Source organism: Neophocaena asiaeorientalis, unplaced genomic scaffold (genome assembly GCF_003031525.2).
Source record: "Neophocaena asiaeorientalis asiaeorientalis breed wild unplaced genomic scaffold, Neophocaena_asiaeorientalis_V1.1 scaffold540, whole genome shotgun sequence".
In the NCBI taxonomy this organism is placed as follows: domain Eukaryota; kingdom Metazoa; phylum Chordata; class Mammalia; order Artiodactyla; family Phocoenidae; genus Neophocaena; species Neophocaena asiaeorientalis.
The window spans coordinates 4,724,313-4,746,899 of record NW_020172141.1 but is presented as its reverse complement, the minus strand read 5'-3'; the positions used below and the strand labels follow the sequence as shown (position 1 = coordinate 4,746,899).

At 45.0% G+C, this 22,587-nt stretch overlaps 1 protein-coding gene and 1 long non-coding RNA gene across 2 annotated transcripts in view; one reads left to right on the top strand and one right to left on the bottom strand.

Annotated features, from left to right (window-relative positions):
• LOC112405273 (uncharacterized) overlaps positions 1-22,587 on the bottom strand; it is a 73,369-nt gene that overhangs the window by 7,274 nt on the left and 43,508 nt on the right. The window lies entirely within an intron of this gene.
• Positions 1-22,587, top strand: part of LOC112405265 (multidrug and toxin extrusion protein 2-like) — a 48,408-nt gene that overhangs the window by 15,118 nt on the left and 10,703 nt on the right. The window contains exons 8-13 of the mRNA XM_024753629.1: positions 4,989-5,102; positions 5,992-6,059; positions 11,993-12,101; positions 12,878-12,953; positions 21,195-21,264; positions 21,983-22,115. Of these exons, the coding sequence (XP_024609397.1) occupies positions 4,989-5,102; positions 5,992-6,059; positions 11,993-12,101; positions 12,878-12,953; positions 21,195-21,264; positions 21,983-22,115 (570 nt within the window). The remainder of the gene's footprint in view (positions 1-4,988; positions 5,103-5,991; positions 6,060-11,992; positions 12,102-12,877; positions 12,954-21,194; positions 21,265-21,982; positions 22,116-22,587) is intronic.

Sequence of the window (22,587 nt, the reverse complement as noted above, 5' to 3'; positions counted from 1 at the left end):
CAGATGGAACCCTTAAACAATCAGCACCACTTTCAACTTGGCTAAAGTCCCTTAAGTATCCTAACATCCATTTGTAAATTTAGTAAAATAGATGGTTTTTTTTTTTTTTTTTCTGGTACGCGGGCCTCTCACTGTTGTGGCCTCTCCCGTTGCGGAGCACAGGTTCCGGACGCGCGGGCTCAGCGGCCATGGCTCACGGGCCCAGCTGCTCCGCGGCCTGTGGGATCTTCCCGGACCGGGGCACGAACCCGCGTCCCCTGCATCGGCAGGCGGACTCTCAACCACTGCGCCACCAGGGAAGCCCAATAGATCTGTTTCTGTTCTCTATTTTTTGAATTGTGGTAAAATATATGTAATGTAAAATTTGACATTTTAACCGTTTTTAAATGTACAACTTAGTGCCCTTAAGTACATTCACAGTGTTACGCAACCATCACCACCATCCATTTCTAAAACATTTTTATCTCTCCAAATAGAAACTCCACCCATTAAGCAGTAACTTCCCATTTTCCCTCTGCCCAGCCCTGGGTAACCTCTAATCTACTTTCTGTCCCTTTCTGTTGATCTTGTACCTGACACTTTGCTGAAGTGATCTGTTCTTTCTAGGAGCTTTCTTGTGGATTCTTTGGGTAGGTATAGGATGGTGCCATGTGTGAAGAGAGAATTTTAATTGTTACAGTCTTTTTTTTTTTTTAAAAGAATTGTTTTTTGTGGTTTTTTAAAATTTTTATTTTATTTATTTTTGGCTGCATTGGGTTTTGGTTGCTGTGTGCAGGCTTCCTCTAGTTGCGGCGAGCGGGGGCTGCTCTTCGTTGCAGTGTGCGGGCTTCTCATTGCGGTGGCTTCTCTTGTTGCAGAGCACGGGCTCTAGGCACGCAGGCTTCAGTAGTTGCAGCATGCAGGCTTGGCAGTTGTGGCTCACGGGCTCTAGAGCGCAGGCTCAGTACTTGTGGCGCACGGGCTTAGTTGCTCCGCGGCATGTGGGATCTTCCCGGACCAGGGATCAAACCCGTGTCCCCCTGCATTGGCAGGCGGATTCTTAACCACTGCACCACCAGGGAAGCCCCTCCTTTCCAGTCTTGATGGAAAGGGACAAGTAAAATTCTTTTTATTACTCTTTAAAATTTAGGTATAGTGAATTTTTGATATTAGTTTCAGGTGTACAGTATAGTGAGAGAAAAATTTTATAGATTATACTCCATTTGTAGTTATTATAAAATATGGGCTATATTCCCTGTGCTGTACAACATATCCTGGTAGCTTATTTATTTTATACACAATAGTTTGTACCCTTAATCCCCTACCTTTATTTTGCCCCTTCCCCTTCTCTCTCCCTACTGATAACCCCTAGTTTGTTCTCTGTATCTGTGCGTCTATTTCTGTTTCATTATATTCACTAGTTTGTTTTATTTCTTAGAAATATAAGTGGTACCATACAGTATTTGTCTTCCTCTGTCTCACTTATTTCATTAAGCATAATACCCTCCAGGTCCATCCATGTTGCTGCCAATGGCATTATTTCATTTTTTATAGCCAAGTAATATTCCATTGTACATACGTACCACATCTTCTTTATCCATTCTTCTGCTGATGGACATTTAGGTTGTTTCCATGTCTTGGCTATTGTGAATAGTGCTGCTTTGAACATTGGGGTGCATATATCTTTTGAATTAGTCTTTTCCTTATTTTTTGGATATATACCCAGGAGTGGGATTGCTGGATCATATATGGCAGTTCTATTTTCAGAATTTTGAGGAACCTCCATACTGTTCTCCACAGTGGCTGCACCAATTTACATTTTCACCAACAGTGCAAGAGGGTTCCCTTTTCTCCACACCCTTGCCAACATTTGTTATCTGTGGTCTTTTTTGATGGCCATTCTGAGCTGTGTGAGGTGATATCTCATTGCAGTTTTAATCTGCATTTCTCTTGATGATTAGTGATGTTGAGCATCTTTTCATGTGCCTGTTGGCCATCTGTATGTCTTTGGAAAAATGTCTATTCAAGTCTTCTGCCTTTTTTTAATCAGATTTTTTTTAATTAAAAAAATTTTTATAATTTATTTTTGGCTGCGTTGGGTCTTCATTGCTCTGCACGGGCTTTCTCTAGTTTCGGCGAGCGGGGGCTCCTCTTCGTTGCCGTGCGCGGGCTTCTCTGCACCAATTTACATTTTCACTCGATTAGTGATGTTGAGCATCTTTTCATGTGGTAGTTGTGGCACACGGGCTCAGTAGTTGTGGCTCGCGGGCTCCAGAGTGCAGGTTCAGGAGTTGTGGCGCACGGGCTTAGTTGCTCCGCAGCATGTGGGATCTGCCTGGACCAGGGCTCGAACCTGCGTTGGCAGGCAGATTCTTAACCACTGCACCAACCAGGGAAGTCCCAGGATTGTTTGTTTTTTGATGTTGAGTTGTATGAGTTCTTTGTATATTTTGGATATTAATCCCTTATTGTATATATGGTTTGCAAATATCTTCTTATTTTGTTTATTTGGGTCCTCTCTCTTTTCTTCTTGGTGAGCCTGGCTAAAGGTTTATCAGTTTTGTTTATCTTTTCAAAAAACCAGCTCTGGGTTTCATTGATCTTTTCTATTGTGTGTTTTTTTTAAATCTCTCTTTCATTTATTTCCTTTCTGATCTTCCTTTCTTCTGCTGACTTCGGGCTTTGTTTTTCTTTTTCTAATTCTTTTAGGTGGGAGGTTAGGTTGTTTATTTGAGATTTTTCTTGTGTCTTGAGGAAGGCCTGTATGGCTATAAACTTCCCTCTGCTTGTGCTGTATACCATAGATTTTTGCAGTGTTGTGTTTTCATTTTCATTTGTATCAAGTTATTTTCTGATTTCCTCTTTGATTTCTTAATTGACCCATTGGTTTTTTAGTAGCATGTTTTTCAGTCTCCATGTGTTTCTTCTTTTCCCATTTTTCTTTCTAAGTTGTTTTCTAGTTTCATACTATTGTGGTTGGAAAAAAATGCTTGATATATAATTTCTGTCCTCCTACATTTGTTGTTACAAATTGTTACATTTGTTGAGGCTTGTTTTGTGGCTCAGCATGTGATCGATCCTGCAGAATGTCCACTGTGCACTTGAAAAGAATGCGTAATTCTGCTGTTTTTGGTTGCAATGTCCCGTAGATATCTGTTAAGTCCAACTGGTGTATTGTGTCATTTAAGACCACATTGATTTTCTGTCCACTGATGTAAGTGGGGTGTTACTACTACTATTATATTATTGTCAATTTCTCCCCATATGTCAGTATCCATTTAACAATTCTCCATGCTCCCTTCCCCCAGCTCCTGGCAACCACTGTCTGCCTTTCTGATTCTGTGAGTTTGACTACTCTTGATATCTCACATAAGTAAAATTATACAGTATTTGTCTTTTGTGCCTTTGTCTTATGTGTTAGCATAATGAGCTCGAGGTTCATCCATTTTGTAGCATGTGTCAGAATTTCCTTCCTTTTAAGTTTGGATAATATTCCATTGTATGTATAGACCACATTTTGCTTATTTATTCATCTGTGAATGGACATTTGGGTTGCTTCTACCTTTTGGCTATTGTGAATTATACTGCTATGAACGTGGGTATGCAAACATCTCTTTGAGATCCTGCTTTCAATTCTTTTATACATATATATTTTAAGAAGTGATTTTGCCGGACCATATGGTAGTTCTGTTTTAAATTTTTTGAGGAACCGCCATACTGTTTTCCCATAGCGGCTGCATCATTTTACATTCCCACCAATAGTGCACAAGGCTTCCAGTTTATCCACATCCTCACCAACACTTGTTATTTTCTATTTGTGTGTTGTTTTAAAGCAGCCGCCTGATGGGTGTGAGATGATACCTTATTGTGTTTTTTTTTGATTTGCATTTTCCTAATGATCAGCGATGTTGAGCGTTTTTTAAAAATGTGCCAGTTGGCTATTTGTGTATCCTCTTTGGAGAAATGTCTGCTCGAGTCCTTTGCCCATTTTTTTTGTTTCTTTTGTTTTTTTGTTTGTTTTTTAATTTATTTATTTATTGGCTGTGTTGGGTCTTGGTTGCTGTGCGTGGGCTTTTCTCTAGTTGCGGACAGCGGGGGCTACTCTTCGTTGTGGTGCGCGGGCTTCTCATTGTGGCGGTTTCTCTTGTTGCGGAGCGTGGGCTCTAAGTGCACAGGCTCAGTGGTTGTGGCACGTGGGCTCAGCAGTTGTGGCTCATGGGCTCTAGAGAGCAGGCTCAGTAGTTATGACACATGGGCTTAGTTGCTCTGCAGCATGTGGGAACTTCCCAGACCAGGGCTCGAACCCATGTCCCCAGTGTTGGCAGGCGGATTCTTCACTGCACCACCAGCCTTTGCTCACTTTTTAATTGTCGTTGCTGCTGAACTGTAGGAATTCTTTCTGTACTCTGGGTGTTATGATATCCAGGTATCCTTTTCAGATGGAATATTTACTAGTATCTTCTCCCGTGTGTTGCCCTTTCACTCTGTTGATTGTGTCCTTTAACGCCCAGACATTTTCAATTTTGATGTAGTTCAGTTTATCCAGTTTTGCTTCAGTTGCTTGTGAGCACCGTGGAGTTCATCTAATCATTCTGCCACGTGTACGCCCAGTGTTCCGCTTTCCCCTTAGTGTCCATCCATCATATTTTACTTTTCTAGCTCCCCAGTGATTGTATCCTTGATGCCCCCATCATCCCACAGGCACACTGGCCACAGGGATACCTATGTGCTTTCTTATGGGACTCTGCACAAGTTTCTCTGCTGTGTGTAACGGGAGTGAAACGTGTGGGTCATAGGGCATATACAGACTTCAGTTTCACTACATTTTGTCAGCCCTGTTCCCACCATCTCAAACTCTAGGCTTGTTGACCTCTTTAAAATATATTGTTTTTCCGGTGAACACCGGTTCCTCCCAGTCTCTGAGCTTTTGGTGGAGGCACGCGTGTGGGATAGAATTGTTGGTGTCAGACTGTGGAAAAGTAGATGCTGTGTTCTTTCCTGTCTTCCAGGTTGGACCAGGGACTGTTTGCAGGAGTGGGGCTCCTTCATCCAGCTGGCCATCCCCAGCATGTTCATGGTGTGCATTGAGTGGTGGACCTTTGAAGTCGGAACCTTCCTTGCAGGTTGGTCAGCACTCCAGTAGAAACGTGTCAGCAGCCTGGTTAATCACGTCTACAGAGCTTTTCAGGAGACCCAAGTTTGCTCCTCCTTCCTCTTGGTTTTATCAGGCCCTCGTGGAAGATTTCAGTACAGGTCTCACTGCCCATCCAACCGTAGGCACACTCTTCAGGTTGGCTGAGGCCTTGTGCTACCCCTACTGCCTTTCATTTTGTAGCTTTGAAAGGGACGATTGCTAAGGTCATGGAGCGGCCTGCCAAGGTCACGGAGCAGAACAAAGCCCGAGTCTAGGTCTCAGGCAGGACTCTGGCCACCGTGGGGCTCAGCCGACTTTTGCTAGGCATTTGTGCCGAGATCCTCGGGCATTTACAGAGTGACGGAGTTTGCTGTGTTTTAGCCTCGCTCTGTTTCTTTCCGACCTAGAACAGTTTTGGTCACGGGCTTTCACCTTAGCCATCCACTGCTAGTGAAGGAACAGAGGAAACAGCAGAGACAGAAGGTAATAATACTTGATCTGAAAGTTTCTGTGGACACTGGAATGCGTTAATAGTGCCATCACTTCTCATGGAGTTCCACTGCCCTCTGTCCTTCCCTCCATACTGTGGTCCCCCGTCTCCCTGAAGGATGACCTGCACCCCCCGGGCGCCGCCTGGTTTTCTACTTAAGCCCCGTGTTTTGTTCCCTGGTGAAGTGGGGGCTTCTGGAATGAGCCTGTATCCCATCTTAGCTGCTGCAGTTCTCGGATGCTTCCTGAATGGGGTTCTTCTTGGCACAGACACTGAATTCTGCCATTGGATTATGCTTCTGGGGGCAATCTTGGCTTCTCTGAAATTACAGTAGGTTCTAGTTTCGTAAGGAAAATGTTCACTTTACTCCACTTTTTGAATATTTCAGGATTGATGAGCGTGACAGAGCTTGGAGCCCAGGCCGTCATTTATGTACTGGCTTCTGTGGCCTACATGGTAAGGCGATGCCGTGCTGTCCACTCGGAGAGTTAGACGGTACGAGGGGGGAGCGCAGCTGGAGAAGCAAGTGTGGATTTTGGAGCCAGACACACCGCTGGGTGTGGGTCCTGGCCGTGCTGCTTCCCAGCTGTGTGATGCTGGGCTCGTTACGTAACCTTTCTGAGCTTAACTTTCCCCGTACACACAGTGGGAAAAAATAATACCTACTCGGCAGGTGCAAATTCAGACCAAGCTTATATAAAATACTTAGCACAATGCCTGGCACGGTTATTGGAAATAATGGAGTTTACTGCAAATAACTTGGTGCCGGGATACGGTGGGGCGTAAGGTGCAGACAGTCCCTGTCTCTCGTGGCTGGTGGGCTGGCGTGGAGATGAACAAGCAAATAGATGAATAAGAGCACGATATAGACATATAATATGCACCATAGAAGAAGCAAACAACGAGAAAAAGTCTAAGCTGTATGAACACAGAGACAGACACCTTTTTAGACAGGTGTTGAGGAACGGTCCTCCTGAGTTGCTGTGTAAGCGGGGACTTGAAGGGTGAGAAGGTGCCAGCCCGCGAAGCCCACAGTCAGGGCTGACCACACAGGCCCTGAGATGCAGGGATGCAGGAGAGCCCTTGCATGTTCAGGGACCTGATAGGAGCCCAGCTGAGGGGTTAGCAAGGAGAGAAGCTTCTTGCCGCTGTGTAGAAGCTGGCTTGGAGGACAGGTGTGGGATGGGAGGCGGGAAGGAGGCCGTTGGAATCGTCGAGGGGAGCCAGTGGAAGGCGGCTGGTGGTGGAGAAGGGGCAGAGAGGCTGAGTTAGTGATGCCGTCGGGCAGAGCGGAAGTGACAGGACCAGGGTTTGGGTGTGGGAGGCTTGGCAGCGCACGGGAAGGATCACAGATGCCTCCAGGGTTTCGGGCTTGAACAAGTGCGTGGCGTCACGCCTTTTACCTCCTGAGGCTTTCTGAATATTCCAATTCTGCACATACAGGCCCTTTGTTCCTTGTTTTTCAAAAACAGATGCCATCTGGGCGGTAGGATGAGGGGCCATTTTTGTTTCTGTTCACGTATGGTTTTTTAGTCTTAAAAGTGAAAGAAGGACTTAGTGGGGGATTGATGTGGTCGTGTAGGAGTGAGCCGGGAGGGTGTGTAAGGGCAAACCAAACCCCAAGACACAGGAGTCAGCAGCAGAAGGAGACCCCCACCAAGAGCCAGGCCCAGGCAGGTGGGGAAGGGGGGCGACCCCAAGAACAGGTCGTGGAAGAAGCCGGGGAAGAGGGTGGGAAGGGTCCCTTGGATTTAGGGTCATTGGAGACGTTCTGGAGTGATGAAAAGCAGGAGGCAGATGTGGGCACCGACCTTCTCGGGGTGAGGAAGCAGAGGCTGCTGGGAGTCAGTCAGTTCTGTCTAGAGGATTGGCTGTTGATGGGGGAAGGATTCCATTAAGGCACGATTTGGTTTTGTTTCTGTTTTTTTTTAAAGTAATTAATTAATTTATCTTTGCTGCATTGGGTCTTCGTTTTGGTGTGTGGGCTTCTCATTGCAGTGGCTTCTCTTGTGGCGGAGCATGGGCTCTAGGTGCGCCAGCTTCAGTAGTTGTGGCGCACGGGGTTAGTTGCTCCATGGCATGTGGGATCTTCCCGGACCGGGGCACGAACCCGTGTCCCCTGCATCAGCAGGCGGACTCTCAACCATTGCGCCACCAGGGAAGCCCTGTTTGTTTGTTTATAGTATTTTTATTTATTTATTTATTTGGCTGTGTTGGGTCTTAATTGCAGCATGTGGGCTCTTCATTGCGGCACGTGGGCTTCTCTCTAGTTGTGGTGTGCAGACTCTAGAGCGTGCGGGCTCAGTAGTTGCAGCACGCGGCTCTCTAGTTGTGGCATGCGGGCTCCAGAGCATGTGGGCTCTGTAGTTGCAGCAAGCAGGCTTAGTTGCCCTGCACCATTTGGGATCTTAGTTCCCAACCAGGGATCAAACCCAAGTCGCCTGCATCGGAAGGTGGATTCTTAACCACTGGGCCACCGGGGAAGTCCCATGGAGCTTGTTTATAGGTTTGCAGTAAACCGAGGCTATCTACCAATTCTACCTTATCTTCATATCTTCTGTTTTTCTACCTGTTCTATCACAGGCTTCATTTTTAAATTAATTTTTATTTTTAATTGTGGTAAAGTACACATAACGTAAAGTCTACCATCTTAACTACCATTTTAACTGCCCAATTCAGTAGTGTTAAGCATATTTTGATGGTTGTACAAGCAATCTCCAGAACTTTTTCCTCCTGCAAAACTGAAACTCTGCCCATTGAATAATTCCCATTCCTCCTGCCCTCAGCCTCTGGCAACCACCATTCGAGTTTCTGTTTCTTGTCCCAGGCTTCCCTTTGTTAGAGACTGTGAAGCAATAAGTGTTCATTATTTTTATGGGAAAAAAACAAGTCCCCTTAGTGGTGAACTTAAAATAAAAATGATAAAATACAGAGAAATAATCCACCGAGAGCAAGAGTTAACAGATACAGTAAACAGGAAAGTTAGAGTTTGGAGTTTGAGATGATGGTATAATAATCAGAGAGTAGAAAAGTCGTACGTTCAAAATCATTCAACATAAAAGAAATTGAAACTCAAAGAGCAATATTTGGAAAAGAACCAAGTAGGATTTTAAAAAATTGAAAATATAGCCACAGAAATTTAATACTTCATAGATTAGTTAAAACTGAAAAATCAAATAATGAACTTGAAGATAGATCTGTGGAAATTCCCATCACAAAACAAAGGCATATAAATAGATGGAATTAGATATGCAGACCAATGAAATAGAATAGAGAGTCCAGAAGTAAACCCTCACATATATTGTCAAGTGATTTTTGACAAAAACAAATGTTCCTGGGAAAACTGGATATCCACATGCAAAAGAATGAAGTTGGACCTTACCTAACACCATGTGCAAAGATCAACTCAAAGTGGATCTAAGACTTAAAACAATAAAACTCTTAGAAGTATATACATAAGGCAAAACCTTCACAACATTGGATTTGGCAATGACTTCTTGGCTATGACAGCAAAGGCACAGGCAACAAAAGAAAAAATAGAGAATTGGACTTTATAAAAATTTTATAATTTTGTGCATCAAAAGACAGTATCAACAGAGTAAAAAGGCAGCCCACAGAATGGGAGAAAATATTTGCAAATCACCTATGTGATAAAGATTACTAATCAGAATATATAGACAACTCTTAAAACTCAATAACAAACCAAAACATCCTGTTGTTAAAATGAGCAAAGGACTTGAATGGGTATTATCTCCAAGGAAGATATACAGATGGCCAATAAGCACATGAAAGGATGCTCAGTATCACCGATCATTAGGAAATGCAAATCAAAACTACAGTGAGATACCTCCTCACACCCATTAGAATGGCTACTCTCGAGAAAAAAGAAAAAAAAGAAAAGAAACAGAAGATAAGTGTCGGCGAGGGTGTAGAAATACTGGAACCCTTATGCAGTGTTGGTTGGAATGTAAAATGATGCAGCCATGGGAAAATAGAAAAACGGTAGTTCCTAAAAAATTATAAATAGAATCACCATATGACCCAGCAATTCCACTTTTGGATGTATACCCAGAAGAGTTGAAAGGAGGATCTCAAAGAGATATTTTCACACTCATGTTCACAGCAGCCTTATTCACAAGAGCCAAAAGGTGGAAGCAGCCTCAATGTCCTTCCACAGATGAATGGTTAAACAGAATGTGATATATACATACAATGGGGTTATCATTATTGTTAAAAAGGGAAGGAGATTCTGACACATGGAACAGTGTGGATGAACCTTGAGGACATTATGCTAAATGAAATAAGCCATACATAAAAAGACAAATACTGTACAAGTCCACTCATGTGGTGCTTAGACTAGTCAATAGAGACAGCGTAGAAGGGTGGTTGCCAGCGTCTGGGGGAAGGGGGAGTGAGGATTTATTGTTTAATGGGCACAGGGTTTCAGCTTTAGGAGATGAAAAGAGTTCTGGAGATGATGGTGGTGATGGTTGCACAGCATTACGAAAGTATTTGAATACCACTGAAGTGCGTACTTTAAAATGGTTATTAATGGTTAAAAAAAAAATACACCACATAGTAATTACCGGAATAAGAAGGGAAGAAATGGCTAACACGGTAAATTTCACGTTGCGTGTATTTTGCCACAGTAAATACAAGTGAGAAAAAGTAGAACTGGAACACGTGAAAGATGTAGACCCATTATATATCTTCTATCTAGTAGGAATTCCACAGGGAGAGGATAGAGACTGGCGGGGATGCCATATTCAGAGACATTTGATGAGAGACAGAGACCATCAGATAACTGAAGTAACATGAATCTTAATATTCAACAATTATAATGAACATTTTATTGGAGATTCGAGCTTGTGCAATTAGGCAAGAAAAGGAAAATGCACTGATTTATTAACTAAATGGCTGACATGGCTTTCCTGACATGTTTGTGGATTTTTCTCCAGCAGACCTCTCCCCTGCGTGGGAAGGATCAGTACAGAGGTGGGATCTGTCACATGACATCTTCACTTAAGGATTTATGCATGGGGAGCAGGGAGCAGCAGTCCTGACCTCCCCCACTGCCCCACCCCGCCTCCCATCCCCCAAGACGAGAAGGGCTTGGCTCTGAGGCACTCACACCACCAGTCGCTGTGCAGTGAGTCTGAGAGGGAGGGGTGATCAGCAGTGGGGTCTGGCTGTGCTGTCTGTGACCCTGTCATGAGTCCACAGGACTGCTTATCATTGCCTCCTGGGGCCCCTGTGGGAAGAAGGAGTGGGATGTAGCCTTTTCCTCTTTCTCATCTGGACTTTGGCTTCCTGTTGTCCTTCCCCTCTTCCAGAAGCTCATCAGCTCACTTAGTCTCAGAGTTGTTAATGAGTTTCTTCTCTGTTAAGCATCTTTACTGACATTTTAGTGGCATTTGGGGAAGGAAGGGGGTTAAGCATGTGAGCTGGCCATTCATCTGGGGCTGAAGCCAATATGTATACTTTGAGCCCACAAGTCTTGTAACTTTTTATATAGTCAGGTCCATTGCTTTTCAAGTTCTTAAACTTAACAATTTTTAATACATATTTTTTTCAACTTCACTTAGGCTGGTTCTCAAACAGCAACAAAGTAGACGGCTTTCAGGAGGCGGCTGCTTCTAGTAGGAATAGAAGTTAAAGCTGACGTATAAATTATTAAAAGCAGACCTGAGAACTAAATCAGGTTACTACACAACCCGTGTTTCAAAAACAGCCCCCGAGGGCAGCACCGTCATCACAGGAGAACAGCCGACATGACCCTGCAAGTCGAATAATGGTCTATTTAAGAAGCAAGCAAGCACATAGCTTCAGATTTCCATAACCAGTAATTAAATAAAGTTTGGGCATCTATGAAGGGCCATAGTTTGATTTAATGGGTAATTAGACATAGGAATGTTGGACACATAACGTATGGTGGAGTCAGATTTCATCAGCTTTTGCGGAATTCCTACAGTGTGCCAGGCTTTGTTCTAAGTGCTTTTTTCACATGATTCGTTTCATTTTTAAGAATGATTTATATATTTAAAGTTCATTAAATCTTGTAGAATGTAGCAAAGTTGAATTGACTCTTGATAGTATATGTTTAGCTAATAAGGGAGGTGCTTTGCCCTCAAATCCAGCATCTTTAGGAGGTTCTACTCTGATGCCTCTGATGGGGGCAGCGGTCAGGGCGGCTGTTACACATCTGTAACAGTGGGCGAGACCAAGCCACTTGTTTCCAGTCACACGGCAAGGACGTACTGGAACCGGGTCTAGAACCCGGGGCTCTGACTCTGTCCTGGGTTTCCGCGCAGGTAGACTCCAGTGCACTGATACTCTGATTTTCAGACCCTCTGACTCCTCCTCGTGATTTTGTGATCATTCATTTCTAGGTGCCTCTAGGCCTTGGCGTGGCAGCCAGCGTCCGGGTGGGCAGCGCCCTGGGGGCAGGGGATGCCCAGCAGGCACGACACTCCTGTACCACCGCCCTCCTGTGTGCAGGTGAGTGTGGCACTGCTGCTCGCTGGCCGCAGCGGTATCCAAGTTGAGAAATATATATCATAGTTTCTCTGGGAATTGACTTACGTGTGTAAACGCAGCTGCAATCTTTCTTCTTTATGCTGCCTCCTGTTTACTCAGTTAAATGAAGCGCCTAAATATGACTTTCTGTTATTAGGCACCAGCTAAATACTGTTCCACTTGGTACTAACAGGAATCATTTCAAAGGCAGTTGTTGTCACGTGCGGGCTTCTTTCTTTCTTTTTGCGGTACGTGGGCCTCTCACCGTTGTGGCCTCTCCCGCTGCGGAGCACAGGCTCCGGACGCGCAGGCTCAGCGGCCATGGCTCACGGACCCAGCCGCTCCGCGGCACGTGGGATCCTCCCGGACCGGGGCACGAACCCATGTCCCCTGCATCTCAACCACTGCGCCACCAGGGAAGCCCATGCAGGCTTATTTCTGACCAGAATCTGTGTGCCCAGCTCTCCAGGTTCCTGGATCACTGACCCTTAGGCAGTTTGAATGTTCTGGAATCTGAGCAGTTAGAGAAGATTCTGATGATGTTGTCATTCTTATCGAACATCTTTTCTATGAGTCTCCCTTAGAAAAAGAAGTTAGAATCATCTGACCTTAGGTGCTCTTTTCCTAGACAGTAAGAAGAAACACTTTAAATTATTACATTTCTTAAATCATTGACACAACTATCTCATGACAAGTCAGTACGAGGATTCATCACTCGGGAGCGTTTTCATTTCCTGTTGTTTCTCTGTATTTTCCAGGTGTTTGCGCACTTGTAACCGGTATCTTACTTGCTGCTTTAAAGGATGTGGTAGCCTATGCATTCACCAGTGACAAGTATGTACCATCTTCTAGGAGAACATTTTTAGTTTTATGCTTTCTTTCTTCACTATACTTTTCTGACTCTGAGAGGTGAGTAGCATTTTACTCCACAGGAAAATCTGTAGTGCAGCTGGCAGTGAATCGGAACAGGTTTGAATGAAGGAAGCCCATGGAAACCCCCTCCACCCCTCCAATACCCAGTTCATTTATCAAACGCAAGTGGGCTTTCTCTTGTGCTCAGTGTTTTTGCCCAGAGATACCCAGAAAAATAACATGGAAAAAACCTCATCCCCAGAAAGGCACCTCCCCGTCCAGGGCACGCTGGCAGCCAGCACGCCTGAATCATCTGGGCAGTGTTTGCATAAACCACTGACCCAATCTTAGGTTGAATTTTACTGCATTTTCTGTAATGATGCAGTGTTTGTGTAATTATTTATTTATTTATTTTTAACATCTTTATTGGGGTATAATTGCTTTACAATGGTGTGTTAGTTTCTGCTTTATAACAAAGTGAATCAGTTATACATATACATATGTTCCCATCTCTCTTCCCTCTTGCGTCTCCCTCCCTCCCACCCTCCCTATCCCATCCCTCCAGGCGGTCACAAAGCACCGAGCCGATATCCCTGTGCCATGCGGCTCCTTCCCACTAGCTATCTGTGTAATTAGTTAGATGCAAGAAAGTGTCTTGAATAAACCAAATCCTTATGAAAAAGCTTCAGTAATTTGCACCAGTTGCCTCAGATTATGCTTATGGAGAAATTCGGTTTTATTACTTTTAAGTGTGCTCTTCTAGTTTCACCCAACCCCACTGGTTTTAGACCAGTGCTTAAATATATTCTTGTAAAATCTTAGGGCTAGGGAGGTGGTCAGATGGAGGCACAGGAACTAGATTTACGCTCCTGTCTTAAACAACTAAAAAACGGGACAAAATCTGTATTTTAAAAAATGGCGTTCAGACATTGGACCACAGGCAGCCCAGATGAATCCCCGAGGAGAACCCCGTGATCGCCCCAGCTTACCGTGAGGGAGTTTCCAGGACAAAGCGCAGACAGGGGCCCTGGGAAAGCCCCCCATCTCCTTGGGTTGGGGAAATGGAGTTGGGAGTGGGGAGGCTCTGTGGCGAGTTCCCAGGCAGAGTCCCAGAGCAGGGAGAGCGCCTGGAGGGCACCCAGAGAGCGCTTTGGAGATCTGTGGAAGCTCTCCCTCAAGTCTTCAGCTGACCGCTGAGCCAACTGTGCGTGTAAGGGTCCCACCTGAGGCCAGGGAGGTGGGGTGAGGGACGGGAAGGAACACCTGAAAGGAGCAGGCAGAACAATCCCTGAAGCTCATAAAGGGTTGGGAAGAGTTTGTGTTCCCACCACGTGGAATGAACAAAACCTGGTAATGCGTGGGATGGCTGGTGGAGTTCTCAGAAGGACCTTGCCTCAGTAGAAGGAAAATTAGCCCTAGAATGAAGCCTGCTCTGGTCCCACCTAACAAAGCTTAAAAGCAGACTCTGAAAGGATCAAATTGTTTCCAAGAAATTTAACTGTATTAGAGCTCAAGAGTACTTAAATTATTACAAGAACATGCAGTGTTCGACAAACTAAAATTCACGATGTCTGCATCTAATTAAAAATTACCAGGTATACAAAGGAGCAAGACATTAAAACCCACAGAAACATCAATCAGTTGAAAGCAACCCAGAAATGAAACATATGATAGAATTAGTACACAGGGATAGTAAAAGTTTTAATAACTATGTTTTGTATTTTCAAGAAGATAGAGGAAAACGTGACCATGCTAAAGTAAGACATCGAAGATTTTTTAAAAAACAAATTGAACTTATAGAGCTGAAAGAAAATGTCTGAAATGAAAATATATCGGATGAGAGTAACAGCAGATTAGAAATAGTGTAGGAGAAAAGATTAGTGAACTTGAAGATAGAGCAATAATACATATCCTAAATGAAATGCGGTGAGAAAAAAGACTGGAAAAATAGGAACATCAGTGAGCTGTGATTGGCCTAAAAAGGCTGTAACTAGGGTTCTCAAAACAGAGAGGAGAGGGGACAGGAAAAAAACTTGAAGAAATAATGGCAAATCTTTCTAAATTTGGTAAGATCTTAGAATTAAAGAGATCTAAAAGGGTATTTGATGTAATCACTCATCTTACATCAGGATTCCTCCAAAACATCCTTGCCAGGTTGTCCAACTTACACTTTCATAACCTCAGTGGGTGAGGATCTTGCTACCTCTGAAGGCAGCTTTGATTCTCAGGACACCTTCCTTTTTTTTTTTTAATTTTAATTAATTTATTTTTGGCTGTGTTGGGTCTTTGTTACTGTGCGTGGGCGTTTTCTAGTTGTGGTGAGCTGGGGCTACTCTTTGTTGCAGTGCATGGGCTTCTCATTGCAGTGGCTTCTCTTGTTGTGGAGCATGGGCTCTAGGTGCGCAGGCTTCAGTAGTTGTGGCTCGCGGGCTCAGGAGTTGCAGCTTATGGGCTCTAGAGTGTGGGCTCAGTAGTTGTGGCGCACGGGCTTAGTTGCTCCACAGCATGTGGGATCTTCCCAGACCAGGGCTTGAACCCATGTCTCCTGCATCGGCAGGTGGTTTCTTAACCACTGGGCCACCAGGTAAGTCCCAGGACACCTTCCTTATTTTGAGCTGAAATGTACCCGTAATTTTCACCCACTTATTCTGGTTCTTGTGCTTGGAGGAATCTAAATCCATTTCTGAGGTAACAACCTGCAGGTATTTGAAGGCATCTCTCATGCTCTCTTCTCCATGGTAACCATCTGAAATTCCTTCAGACATTTCCCATGGAATGTGATTTTGAGTCTCCACTTTGGAATTCATACAAACCTGAAGGCAGTGCTCTTAGCTCCAGTTAGAGCAGAACTATGTCCACTGTACCTCATTCTACCTGATGGACTTCTGGTGAAGCATTAGGTGTTTGGTGGCTGTACCACACTGTCTGTGGAGCTGGTTGCCAGTGTGCCCCTGAGCAGCCCTAGCGTCCACATTCTGCCCCACTGTGGTTATCATCTTGGACCCAAATGCAGATCCTACTTTTGTACCCGTCAATCTTTATTTTCTTATTTTTTGACTCATCTTGACATTTTGGGTTCCTAATTCTGTCAGTGACACTACTTCCTATCCTTTTCAGCTTCTGGCATCTGTACACGTGATACATGCTTGTATATCTCCATTTCCTCCTCCTTTGCCTAAAACTCTGGCATCTTCACTATAGTGTTCTCGCCCCCCAGACCCTAGCAGCATCCCGGCTGGACTCAGTATCTGCGTGGATGAGCCATCCAGTGCCCCAGTCCTCAGCCCAGTAACCTCTGCTCTCTGCAGGCACACTCTCCCGTGGTCATGCTTGGGGCTTTGTCATTACGTAACTGTTCCAGCTCCAGTCCTCAGTTGGCCACAACGCCAACGCTTCCAACAGCCACGTCTACTTAAGAGGATTCCTCAGCTGCTTGGGCTCTCCAGTCTGTTGACTCCTCTGGTCCTGCACTCTTTCTCAGTCCGTCATGACATTCCTGCCTTTACGCCTTCCCTTATGTAGCGTAGGTGCCATGGCTCATTGTTGGAGGAATTCCTGAATCCCTCCTGTGTGGCTGAACCCCGGCCTGGAGGAACCCAGGTGCACACTGTTGGTGTCCGTAGCACATCACTTTTGGAAAAGTCATGGAAGAGGGCATGTTGGTTCCACTAGGAGCTTATGGCCACAGTTAGACCCTCAGCATCAAAAGCAAGTCCATCTTGCTTTTCTTTGGCCATCTCACTGTCCGTCACTGCAGTCCATATCAGACCTTCTCCACGCTCCTCAAACCACTGACCCCACTGTACCACCCTCAGCCATCACTCTCAGCAAATGACTCGTCTCCCCCTTGAGTTTATCTTGTTTGGAGTTTGTTGAGTCTCTTGGATTCATGTCTTTTATCAAATTTGGGAAGTATTCAGCCATTCTTCCTTCAAATATTTTTTCTGTCTTTCTCACCTCTGGCACTCCCATTATGTGTGTGTTGTCATATTTGATGGTGTTCCAACAGGTCTTCATTTCTCTTCGTTCCTTTTTCTTTCCGTTCCTTAGTCTAAATAATCGCAATTTGCTTACCTTAAGGTTCACTGATTCTTCCTTCTGCCTGCTCAGATCTACTGTTGAGGCCCTCTAGTGAATTTCTCATTTTATTTTTTGGATTTTTCAACTCCATGGATTTTATTTTTTATAATTTCTGTCTCTTTATTGATAGTATCTATTTGGCGAGGCATCATTCTCATACTTTCCTTTAGTTCTTTAGACATGGTTTTCCCTAACCCTGAATATATTTGAAATAGATGATTTAAAAGTCTATTTTAGCGAGTCCAAAGTCTGTGCTTCCTCGGAGACAATTTTTATTTATTCCCTTTTTCACCCTGTATGTGGACCATACTTTGTTGTTTCTTTACATGACAATTTTTTTTGAAAACTAGATTTGGGTTTTTTTTTAGTGGACGTCTAGTTGATTTACAATGTTGTGTTCATTTCTGCTGTACAGCAAAATGATTCAGTTATACATATATAAATAGATTCTTTTTCAGATTCTTTTCCCTTACAGGTTATTACAAAATTTGACTATAGGTCCCTGTGCTCTACAGCAGGACCTTGTTTTTTATCCGTCCTATAGTTTGCCTCTGTGAACCCCACACTCCCACTCCACCCCTCCCCCACAGCCACCGCATGTCTGCTCTCTGTGTGAAACCTAGACATTTTAAAATATCATAATGTTGGCAATTCTGGAAGTCATGTTCACCCCGGCCCCTGGGTTCTTGTTGTCGATGCTCTTGTTTGCTTAGTGACTTCTAAGAGCTATTTCGGTAAAGGTCTGTACTCTTCGTTGAGTGTGGCCACTGAAGTCTCTGCTGCGTTAGCTTAGAGGTCAGCTAATGACTGGACGGTCTGCATCCCAGACATCTCCCGGTCTTGGCTGATGGGCTCTCTACATGCGTCAGGTTCACCTTCAACACCCAGCCAGGCAGTTTACGGCTTGGCCTTAACTTTCACTTCCTGTTCATGCGGCGTCTCAAGTTCAGCCCCAGGTGAGAGCTTAGGTCCTTCCTGGTCTTTCTTGAGCCTCTGTGCAGCCCTAGGCGTGCGTGTGGCCTTCTAGATCCCCAGTAACATGTCAGAGCTTCCAGAGCGAGCCCTGACACACCCCTCATCCCCAGCCTTTCCTACCAAGCTGGCTGGTTAGTGTGTTGTTTGCCCTGTTTCCACTGCCTCAGGAAGCAGCAACTAGAACATTTGCCTGTACATTTTTTTTTAAAAAAATAAATTTATTTTTGGCTGTGTTGGGTCTTTGTTGTGGTGTGTGGGCTTCTCATTGCGGTGGCTTCTCTTGTTGCGGAGCATGGGCTCTAGGCGTGCAGGCTTCGTAGTTGTGGCTCGCGGGCTCTAGAGCGCAGGCTCAGTAGTTGTGGCACACGGGCTTGGCTGTGCCGTGGCATGTGGGATCTTCCCAGACCAGGGCTCGAACCCGTGTCCCCTGCATTGGCAGGCGGATTCTTAACCACTGCACCACCGGGGGAGTCCCGCCTGTAAATATTTTTGACAATCTCCTAAAGGTCAGCTTTAGCACTGGGCAGTTGGAACCTGATGAAATAAAGACAGCCTTTTGGGGGGTCTTCTAAGGAGCCACCAGACAGGTGGCCTTTTGTGAATTAGTAACTATAATCTGGGAATGAAACTTAAAAAGAGTTGGACTCACTCTTCCTCCTCCAGCCTTGGAAGTATGTGTGGGCTGTTACTTTAAGGTTACTGCTGAGCTGGGAGCAGGGGATGACACCACAGAGCTATCATTACCAAGATTCAGCCACTTCTCTTGAATATGGGCTCCCGAAGTGACTGCAAGCCTTTGGTTAATTTCCATAGTTCTGAAAGTGTCAGCTCTGACAATATTTGCCAGTGTGACAATCTCCTTTTCCCTGCTTCCCTGTTTCTCTGTATGCTTTGTCAATTTTTGTTAAGAACTGGACGTTTTTAATATTGAACTGTGATAACTCTGGAAACCAGGCTCTCCTCCCTCCCCAGGCAGTGCTGTTCTTGCTTTCTGTCATTGCTGGTCTGCAGTTCTCCCATTCGTCTGGTGACTTTTCTAAACCAGTTTTTACAGAGACTGTGTTCCTTGCCATGTGTGGTGCCTGCTATCTCCGCAGTCAGCCAATGGCCCAACAGAGGTTTTTTTTTTCCTTTCTTCTTCTTCTTTTTTTTTTTTTGGCCACACAGCTTGCAGATCTTAGTTCCCCAACCAGCTATTGAACCTGGGCCATAGCAGTGAAAAGCACCAAGTCCTAACTACTGGACCCCCCGGGAATTCCCAAAGAAGAGTTTCTTAAAAGTTTATGTCTCCTTCAATTACTCAGCAGGCACTGCCTGGGAAGGCACTTCAGCCCGGAGGGGTTAAGACGACGGGCCTGCCTCTCTCCGTCAGTCCCAGAAACTTAATTTTTCTGGAAATCTTTCAGATATTCTTTTTTTCTTCTATAAATTTATTTATTTTTGGCTGCGTTGGGTCTTTGTTGCTGCACGCGGGCTTCTTCTAGCTGTGGCAAGTGGGGGCTACTCTTCGTTGTGGTGCATGGGCTTTGCATTGTGGTGGCTTCTCTTGTTGTGGAGCATGGGCTCTAGGCACGCGGGCTTCAGTAGTTGTGGCACGTGGGCTCAGTAGTTGTGGCACACGGGCTTAGTTGCTCCGTGGCATGTGCGGGCTTCCTGGACCAGGGCTGGAACCCGTGTCCCCTGCACTGGCAGGTGGACTCCCAACCACTGCGCCACCAGGGAAGCCCCTTTCAGATACTCTTTTTGTCCTTGGCCGTGCTGAGTTGCAGGTGAATCTTTTATTCTGCCTGGCACTTTGTAGGCTTTCAGTCTCAAGCAGTGGATTTTTCTTTAGCTCTAGGAAATTGAGATAAATGATAGTATTTATGGATTAATTTGACGTGTCTTCTCTGTGGTTTCCTGTGTTTTGGGATATTTCCTCAGATTTACCATTAAAATTTAGTCTCTAGCCATGTCCCTTTCATTGTCCAGTCTTTAAGTGGAATGTGGTATTTTAGTGTTCATATTTTTCATTTCCAGTTACTTTTCCCAACTGCTTTTTACTTAAATGCCTACTGTTATGAATATTTCTAAGAACAGGAATTATAATTTTTAAGCTTCTCTCTTTGCGTTCTTTCTGTTTCCTTTTGCGTCAGCTCTTCTGCCTGGTCATTTTGGTCTTTTTTTTGCGCTGTTGATTTTCTTCAGTGTTTGGTGCATGTTGGTTTAATGTTTATACTTGTTAAGGAAGGACCACGTTGTCACTTTGACTAGTAGAGACAGTGCAGGGTTAGCCGACGCTGCCGTCCCGGGTCTGCTCCGCGGAGGAGGTCGCTGCTCAGGTGAGAGGGTTGCCTGCGGGCTCTGCCCGAGTTGGTGGCACCTGCTGGCTAACTGTCTTCCCCACAGGCTGAGGGGAGGGAGGCCAGAGCTCTGGGGGGAGCACCGCCGTCTGTTGTGTTTTGCATCCACACTGGCTCCGTGGTGTAGGCCTACGGTCACCGCCACTCTGCTGAGTCATTCTCCAGGGCCCCCAAGCCCCTTGCAAGGCCCCTGAGCCTCACGTGAGGCCCTCGCCAGACAGACCTTCCGGCACAGCCACCAGAGCTCAGGGCATCCCTGAGGAGGCAGATGTTTTCTCTGCCTTGAACACTGGCCTCCAGCTGCATTTCTGAGGAAGACTCCCAGCCACAGGGGAAGATTACCCTTCACAGGCTGAAACCTGCTTTTTCTTCCCAACCCTAACTTTTTTTTTGAATTTACAGCAGGTTCTTATTAGTTATCTATTTTATACATATTAGTGTATATATGTCAATCCCAGTCTCCCAATTTATCACAGCAACCCCCCACCACCACTTTCCCCCCTTGGTGTCCATACGTTTGTTCTCTACATCTGTGTCTATTTCTGCCCTGCAAACCAATTCATCTGTAACCAACCCTCACATTTTTATACTCATCGACAGAACTTTAAGAATTATGCTCTGTTGGGGCAGCCTAGCCCACGTCCCTTTCGACCTAAATTCTAACTGGTGACGTTGAAGTTAGTGAGGTTTTGTCGTGTCCTCGTTTTATCACACAGGAAAGTAGTGTGTGGACTGAGTTGACTGGTTGGTACAGCCAGCAGGTGATTCGTGCCACACTTAACTGTGAGTTTTGGGTCACTGATGCTTTTTCTCCTTTCTCCAACAGAGATATCGTGTCCCTTGTGAGCCAAGTGATGCCCATCTTTGCTCCCTTTCATCTGTTTGATGCACTTGCAGTGAGTATTTGCAGTGATTTTACCTCTGTGTACTATATGCAGCACGATTTTGTGTGTCTATTTTTTTTTTTTTTTTTTTTTTTCGGTACGCAGGCCTCTCACTGTTGTGGCCTCTCCTGCTGTGGAGCGCAGGCTGTGGACGTGCAGGCTCAGCGGCCGTGGCTCACGGGCCCAGCCGCTCCGCGGCATGTGGGATCTTCCTGGACCGGGGCACAAACCCGCGTCCCCTGCATCGGCGGACTCTCAACCACTGCACCACCAGGGAAGCCCATGAACTATTTTTAAATAGAGATTTAAATGCTGTTACTTGGTAGGTTTCTGAATGAAAGCTGCTGTAGTTATTCTTAACATTAACTTTTTAAAAAATTATTTATTTGGTTGTGTGGGGTCTTAGTTGCAGCTCACAGGCTCCTTAGTTGTGGCATAAGAACTCTTAGTTGCAGCATGCATGTGGGATCTAGTTCCATGACCAGGGATCGAACCCAGGCCCCCTGCATTGGGAGCGCAGAGTCGTATCCACTGTGCCACCAGGGAAGTCCCTTAACATAACTTTAGAAGGCAAATGTTCTCCTTTATCTCTTACGTAAGGTGCGGTCCCTGTCTTGATATAGGGTATGTGACTGTATTCAGAGCTGTGAAATACCAGCTTGTGTTCTGACCTGATGTGATGATGACACCTAAATGACCGCAACACTGGTTTTGGTTTTCCTCTCTTTAGGGCACCTCTGGTGGAGTCCTGAGAGGTGCAGGAAAACAAAAGATGGGTGCTTTCCTGAATGCCATTGGTTATTATGTTTTTGGTTTTCCCCTTGGAGCATCTCTGATGTTTGCTGCTAATCACGGGATAATAGGTATGTGTCTGATTCCTCGGTGACTTACGTTACATCTCACTTGTCCTGTTGGGATAAACTGCTTGAGATACAAACCAGTTGTCTGGAAAGTGACCCTGTGGAATAGGAAAAATGATTTTCTCCCTTTGGTATATGAAAACAATTTGTGTATTCGGTATACAAAAACACTGGAAATGTTGACTTGAAAAAAATAAACATGACCCTGCCCTCAGGATGAGAGCAAGATTAAGTAATTACACAATTCTTCTATTTGGGTTAAGTACTGTGAAAGCTGTGATCTCCTATGATGGCTTGGAACAGCTCCCTGAGGTCATAATGCATTAGCTTAGTCCTGAGACGTGACTGGAATCACCTAGACGAGGTGACCACAGTTTGCTGAAAAACGATTCTTCCTCTGTTGAATGGTCTTGACACCCTTGTTGAAAATCAGTGGACCAGAGACGTGTGGGTTTATTTCTGGACTCTGTTCTGC